The sequence below is a fragment of the Capra hircus genome, chromosome 16 (genome assembly GCF_001704415.2).
Source record: "Capra hircus breed San Clemente chromosome 16, ASM170441v1, whole genome shotgun sequence".
Lineage (NCBI taxonomy): Eukaryota > Metazoa > Chordata > Mammalia > Artiodactyla > Bovidae > Capra > Capra hircus.
In genome coordinates this window covers 28,113,780-28,121,651 of record NC_030823.1, presented here as the reverse complement: position 1 = coordinate 28,121,651, position 7,872 = coordinate 28,113,780, and the positions used below count along the sequence as shown (strand labels likewise).

At 50.2% G+C, this 7,872-nt stretch overlaps 1 protein-coding gene across 3 annotated transcripts in view; it reads right to left on the bottom strand.

Annotated features, from left to right (window-relative positions):
* The window catches only part of STUM (stum, mechanosensory transduction mediator homolog), a 58,093-nt gene extending 50,577 nt beyond the window's left edge, over positions 1-7,516 (bottom strand). Inside the window, exon 1 of one of the 3 annotated variants that reach the window (XM_018060227.1) lies at positions 7,064-7,516. In XM_018060227.1, the coding sequence (XP_017915716.1) occupies positions 7,064-7,262 (199 nt within the window). In that variant the 5' untranslated portion in view covers positions 7,263-7,516. The remainder of the gene's footprint in view (positions 1-7,063) is intronic. The other 2 variants (XM_018060228.1, XM_018060229.1) reach the window with 2 other exon arrangements.

The window sequence follows — 7,872 nt, the reverse complement described above, 5'->3', positions numbered from 1 at the left end:
CAGACTGGGCGTGGGGTGTGAGAAAAAGAGGAGTCAAGGATGAATTCCAGCCTCTGGCCTGAGCTACTGGAAGGATGCCATTGCTGAGATGAGGAAAGATGAGGGAGAAGTAGATTTGGGAAAGAAAATCAGAAGGCCGGTTTTGGGTAAGTTGTCTATGATGCCCCTTGGTTTCCAAGGAGAGATGTTGAGAAGAAGTCAGCTGGATATAAGAGTCTGGAGGTCAGGGGAGAGTCTGAGCTGGAGATCTGGATCTGGGAGTCATCATCACGAGGATTTAATTTACAGCCAGGAGACTGAGCAAGAACATCACAGGGGTGAGTGGGGGCGGAAAAGAGAACAAGATCAAAGAGAAAATCAAGATCAAGAAGATCGAGTGCCTGGGGAACTCCCAAGTTTAAAAACTGATGAGATGAGCAAAGGAAACGGAGAGGGATTCACAAGGTATAAAGAAAACTAGGGAGTGTCGTGTTCCAGAAGCCGAGTAAAGACAGTGTTTTCAAGGAGGGAGTGAGCAATTGTGTCCAATGCGACTGCAAAGTCTGGGAAGATGAAGACAGAACTGACCACTGGATTCAGCAAATTTGGAGGAGACTGGTGATCCTGATAAGCACAGCTTGGGCAAGTGATGGAGGTAAAAACATGCTTAGAGTGGGCTGAAGGGGGATTGATGACAACAAATCTAAAGGGGAACAGAGAGATGGGCAACGGGCAGAGGTGAGGATAGGACCAAGAGAGCCCGTTTGCAAAAGATGAGAGACACTTTCAGCATGTACACGTGCTAAGAATGAGTCATTCAACAAAAGAAAACCGATGATATCAGAAAGAGTGGCTACTCTTCTGGTGTTTTCCTAATCTCCAGAGTATGCTTATATTGCGTTTTCTGTCTTATCAACTACAGATGTCATTTATTGACTTTTGTTATGATGCGTAAGAGCTAGCTTACTTTTATCATTCCTCATTCTTTTCTACTCTTATCTCAACATGACCCCACTGTCCTGATACATTACTGTCTCAGTGCATCTGCTGATTTCCTTGGTAGCCTTTATTTCTTGGTCTATCAACTTCAGACAGCATGTCTTGATCACTCACTTCACATGAGGAGGGTGTTCACACCTGTACCCTACCCTCTACACGTTAGTCAGTTGTGGTAGGTTGTGCTGGGAAATAACAACACTAACACAACAGCAGAAAAGTCTCAGTTTTATTTCTCACTCATGTGACACGTCATGCCCTGCTTCCGTTGTCCTCTTTATTCTGAGAACCAGGTAGAAGAGTGCATCTGAGACCTGCCACTCTCACGAGAGAAAGAAAAGAACAGTGGCAGAAACTCACAATGCCTCTGAAACTGTCTGCTCAGGCCCAGCATATGTCACTCCCACTCACTCACTTGGCCAAAGTGAGTCACATGGCCAAGCCTGATAACGTTGCGCAGGGAAGGAAACAGTCTCCTCCCACAGGAATCATGGCATTAAGTGGGTATGTGACATCATCTTTCAGTTCAGTCGCTCAGTTTTGTCCGATTCTTTGCGACGCCATGGACTGCAGGCAGGCTTCCCTCTCCATCACCAATTCCCAGAGCCTACTCAAATTCATGTCCATCGAGTCAGTGATGCCGTCCAACCACCTCATCCTCTGCCATCCCCTTCTCCTCCCACCTTCAATCTTTCCCAGTATCAAGGTCTTTTCCAATGAGTCAGTTCTTCGCATCAGGTGGGCCAAAGTATTGGAGTTTCAGCTTTAGCATCAGTCCTTCCAATGAATATTTAGGAGTGATTTCCTTTAGGATTGACTGGTTGGATCTCCTTGCAGTCCAGGAGACTCTCAAGAGTCTTCTCCAACACCACAGTTCAAAAACATCAATTCTTCAGTGCTCAGTTTTCTATACAGTCCAACTCTCACATCCATACATGACTACTGGAAAAACCATAGCTTTGACTAGACGGACCTTTGTTGGTAAAGTAATGTCTCTGCTTTTTAATATGTTGTTGGTAAAGTAATGCCTCTGCTTTTTAATATGCTGTCTAGGTTGATCATAGCTTATCCATAAAGTCATAGCTTATCTTTCAGTGGATAAATGGAAATAACAATTTATTCTATCACAATTTACCTGTCAATTTCTATAAGCTGTTTTTTAAATTTTATATTGCCAAGGAAAAAAATCTTACATCCACCTTTATAGCTATTATTAAGTAGTCCTCAGTGCTTTGCCTGTGGTTGGTTTTAGAAGTTAAAAACCACTGAGATGCATTTATATCATTATGACTAAGCAAATACTCTTCACTACAGAATCAAAGAGACCCATATTGTGCACCACTGTTCACAGACCGACTCTATGCACTTAAAAGAGTCTTTCTTATATTCCACCACTTGCCTAAAACCAGGTCACAGTTTGATTTGCTTCCTATTTAAGCTATACCTTTAATACCGTGTTTTTTGTTTTTTCCCAAAGTTGTTATTTTTTCCTTTTTTAAATTGTTGATAGAAGAAACATCTGCCTTCTACATCATATCCCTAATATCCTCAAATTATTTTTCATTTAGTGTTTGGAATCCTCTATTCTTTTTGAAGTCTACTGACCTCCCGATATAATTGGGTAGTTGCTTCATTTGGAGATCTTGATACTTTTACACAGCTTTTTGTCTTTACTGCAGTTACTAATTGCCTTCTGTTTTTCTTGCTTTCTGCTTTGTATCACCACTTTACTCTCTTACAGTGTACCAGTAATACTCTCTACTCTGTGGAATGTCCCTTTCTCCCACCTTCCTCACCTCATTCCTGGCGCCTTCTACCCTCCTACAGTAATGAAGACTGACTGCTCTCCAGGCTTGCTGAACAATTTTATCCTAGGTTGCTTTTCATGGCTGCTTTCAATTGGATACACTATTCCCTGGATCTCATACCTTCTTTTTTGGTTTACTTTCTTGTTTTGCTGAGATACATCCTCAAATGATTTCCTTAAAAAGATTGACTTAGGATGTAAACGTCATTGGTTCTTTCACCCTTGGGACTGCCTCACTTCTATATAAAACAAAGGCCTTGGACCAGATGCTCTCTAATGCCTGTTCAAGGAATATAATTCTGGTTGGTCAGTGTGCATTCTATAAATAGTATACTATATCAAGGAGAGACTTTAAATGGTTCTTGCTCTAAGGAACTTACAATCTACTTGGATAGACAAAGAATAAACTCTTGTAACAGTAATAAAAAGGTAACAATACAAAAGATGCCACAAGGTAGGGCATGATTCATCATCAACTAGAGGCTCAGACTTAAAGGAGAGAGAAGCTGAGCCAGACTGGATGTGCTGACTAGGGAAAGGAGATCTTAGCTGAGTGCAAAGAGCAGGCAGTATATTGGGGGGGATTAATTATTTATGAATATTCAACACTAGATTAATAGCCAACATTAATCTGATGGAATAGTTAACAGTCAGTGAAAGTTCTCCTCTGTCCCACTTTCCCTGCCACAGAGTTACCAACATTTTCATTTCACCAAGTCAATCAAGATAGAAACAATTTTCAAATATGAAAGTACAGTTTTTCTCGTAACAAACAGATAAACCCTTTGGCCACTTTGGGGCATAACAGTGAACCTCCATGAGCACATGTATGAGCAATTGTGTATACTTATAAACGCCATACCTGTTGGACTATGAACATATTGGCCATGGTCTTTGTTAGTAGAGTTTCACTGAACAGGAAACTACCATCATCCATTTTTCAAATTCATTTTGTATCGTTCCAATGAGGATCCAGAATGACCATAAATCACTTCCCCTTCCCATTGACTCCCCAAGAGAGGAAACATCTCTCTGATGGTATGTTACCCCAACAGCCCTTCTGCTTGGACCAAGGCAATACCAGGGAATTGTAAGGACTGAGCTTCTCCATGGGGGTCCTGCAGACTGGATGAACCTGAAATGCTGTCAAAGAAAAATGGTGCCTTCATTCAGCCCAACACTGGCACTCCCATCCCATTTGCAAATGAGAACACTTGCAGGTAAGGAAGTTTCCAGAAAAAAGAGGAGCTCTTTGGGCCCGTGCTGCTACCAATTTCCAGAGAGCAGGAATGATGTGAGGATGGCAAGTGCTTGGAGCCCCACGATGGAAACTCTTAGCAGGGTCTAACCTAATACTACTCCTTCTGGGAGGCATCCTCTGAACTCCCATCCCAGCCCTGGAAGAATCAATTACTGCTCAAATACTGTTCCTGCTGCCATTATAGCAATAACAAATTTAAACAATGTTTGCATCAATTTTCCTCAACAATCTATGACATCTTGACTGATTTATCCATCATCACATCCCCAGTGCTGGGCAGTGGGTGCTCTGTGTTTGTCGAATGAAAGAGTGAACAGATTAAAAGAAGCTTCATTTCCTCAAAGGGCAGGGCCAGACATGAATATTCAGTTTTCACAGGAGCATCAGATAAGCTGGAGGACATGGAGAAGTGGATCTGGGCTAAGGGAGAATTTTCTAAGCGCTGGGGCCATTCAAACCCCAACAGGGTCAGTTGCGGGGCGGCGGGGGGGGGGGGGGGTTGCAAAAAAAAAAAGCCTGGAGATTTTGCCTGTGCTGTTTTGTTGTCCAGGATTCCACTGCAGGTCAAGGGAAGCAGAGAGGTCAATAAATACTCAGAAGAAAGGTCCCAGAGGGCAACCCCCCACCCCATACACCAGAGATGGGACCAGTGCTCAGCTCTGCAGAGGGTCAAAGAGCAAGATGGACCCACGGTCTCCAGAACACTCTAATGGCCAGACCCTGAGCTTTATGTAATCTCATTTTATCCTCCCAGCATCCCAGAGGGACAGGCATCCCTGACTGACAGATGAGAAATACCAGCAAGGATCAAGAACTCCCTTCAGTGTGTGTGTGTCAGGGGAGAGGGGGTGGAGGCAGGGGCCCATGCATCCAGTCAGTTGTACAATGACAGCCAACACAAAACAATAAAATGCCTGGATTTTCAGTCACTGAAAATTCTGAAGTCTGTGTACCCATGGCTCACCTCAGCCTGTTTTATTACTTTTGTAGTTTGCTTTTTTCTCTCTCTTTTATTCTGGCTTCTTAGAAAGGTTTCTTACAAAAATCCCATAGGATTCTGCTCTAACAATAACAGCAACAAAATGTTATAAAGGGCATGGGCATGCATGCTCAGTCATGTCTCACTCTTTGTGACCCTCTGGACTGTAGCTGGCCAGGGTCCTCTGTCCATGGGATTCTCTAGTCAAGAATACTGGAGTGGGTGGCCATCTCCTCCTCCAGGGGATCTTTCCAACCCAGGGATGGAACCTCATCTACTGTGCCTCCTGCATTGGTAGGTAGATTCTTTATCACCCAGCCACCTATGTAAAGACAGAAAAAGTGGGGGGAAGGTGGGAGGAGTTGGCAGGAGGGCAGGGGGTGTGGCAGTGGGCCTAAGGGTGGGAAAGGGACCTAGTGAAGCAGACCTAGGAGGTGCCCAGATGAACAGGGGCTGTGGCCTGACCCAGCAGAGACTCGGGGTAGCTCTGCCCACCTGGCACCAATGTGTGTCTTTCCTCAAAGACCGTAAGATGGCATTTACTTCACCAAAAGGAGAATCAAGACACATCCCTGCTGGTGATCTTCACATCCCCAGAGAGATGGACAGGCAGTGTGTTTTTCACTCCAGCAGGTGGGAATGTCTCACACAGCTAAATTAGCCTCGGCTTGCCTTTTCACAGGGTCTACACGTGCACAGAGAGCCGGCCTGAAGACAGCAACCAGGCTGCTGAAGGCACGAGGAGGGGATGCCCAACTGAAGGCCACCTAGCTTTCTGCTGGGACACATACACTTCTCCAGCAGCATCCCCCCCCACCTCCCCCTAGGGGGCAGAAAGATGAGCAGGAAGGGGAAAGTGAACCCGACCTGCGTGGGTGGGTGTGGTCTTCCCTATCAGCACCCAAGAAGCCCCTGCAAAGCTGGTTAAGAGCCAGGCTGTGAGAAAGGCCAAAGCAAAACAGAAAGCCATTTCTAGCTGACCTCTGTTCTTGGGAACTTGGAGCCTTACAGCGGCAAGCTTTTCTCCTGGGCACAGAGGTGCCTGCCTCTCCAGTCTCGCGCGGAATTGGGGGGCGAGTTGCTCTTAACTCCGAAGAACAGCCAGTGCCAAGTTGGCAAGTTGGGAGTGATCCGGGAGGGGATGCAGACATATTTGGGTGTGGGGTTAGGAGAAGAAGGGTCAAGAAAACTTCGCATTTCCTCCCTTTATGCCCCCACTGGGCACTCCTATCTCTGTGATGGGCCTCCGTTTTAAAATTGGGGACACAGGTGCCATCAGGGACCGTCCAGGCCGCCAAAGTCCAACACAGAATTACACCCGCGGGCACTCCACGTTCTCAGGAACGGAAGCGATGGGGGAAGTTATGGGGTCAGCTCTGGCCAAGCGCGGTTCAAACCCACAGGCATCTAAACTAATAAAATCGTCCCTCTTCCTCTCGGCGTCCTTCGGGGGTGCTGGTGGAATCGCAGGCACGCCGGAAGGCGGTGGAGACTCTGGCTAAAGAGCTCTCGCCCCCACACGCCCCTCACCGCGCGAAAGCAGGCGGGGCTGCGGGGTGTCTTCTGTCCCAACTCATCTCCCCTTTTTCCCCAGCTCGACCGACTTCTCCAATGCCCAGGGACTTGGTCATCCCCACCGGCGGCCCCAACGCTGGTCTTGCTGGGGCCCCGCGCCCCTCGGAGGATGGAGCTCGTGGGAGGGCGCGCAGGGCGGAGAGAAGAGGCAGGATTAGCCGGGGTCTAGAGAGCCGCCTGGGCGGCTTGCCGGCAGACTCCAACATTCCCGTCAAAGTTCCCGGCTCCTCCAGGCCGGATCACCTGGCTCCCAGGTCGGAGGAGGGGAAAGGAGTGTCAGGGAGCCCCGCGCCTCCCTCCGGGCGCCCCCTCCACGCGCTTCTGCCACCTGCCAGGGGGCGCTAGGAGCGCCGGCGCGGCACTTGCAGCCCGTGGGCGCGGCCCGAGGGTCCCTCCCTGACCCCTCCCCTGCCGCCCTCAGCGCCCGGGGCCCGGGGCGCAAGGGGTCGCGGCCGTCGCGTCTTACCCAGTCCCGGCACGAAAGTGTTGAGGAAGAGGCAGATGACGGCCACCGGGAAGGGCATGTAGGGGATGGCGGCGCGCAGGGGGCCCTTCTTCTCGCGGACTTGCACCACCACTCCGCTGGACGAGGACGCCCCTCGCTCCGCCGCCGCCACAGCCGCCGCCGCCGCCGCCGTCTCGGCGTCCTTGTGCGAAGGCTCCATGGCCGGGCGCGCTCCCCTCCCCGGGAGCCCGGCTGCCGCGGCCGGGGCTGCCGCCCAACGCACAGGGGGCGGGTGGCGGGCGGCTTCAGGGCACTGGGAGCCGCGCCGAGCTCAGGCGGCCAGCGCGCTCCGGGTGCGGCGCGGCTCGCCCGGAACCCCGCACGCCCGCGTCCCCACGCGCCCGGCCCTCTGCCGCGCGCTCGGCTGCGCTCCCACACCCCCGGCGGAGGGGCGGGGAGGGCGGCGTGACACCCGGTGACAGCGCTCCGACGCCCCTCCCCGCGAGGCCCCTTCCCCGCCCTCCCTTCCACTCCCCCACACCAGCCCCCCCGCCCCCCAAACACCACTTACAAATCTGGGCGGAGGGAAGCAAGTAGAAGAGGACCGCGGAGGGAGCTGGCTGTCCAGATACTGGGAGGCATGGACACACCTCTCTCGCTCCAGACAGGTGAACGGGGCGGGGACCTCCGCCGAGGACACCGTGAATTGGCCGCGTGTGTTAGGCTGGCCTGGAGGGGAAAGGCTTCGAGACTGAATCTTCTAATCTGGAGGTTGCGTTTTAAGCTAGGGAGATGGAGGCAAGGAACGCGCCGCGCCTGCTGCCTCCTGT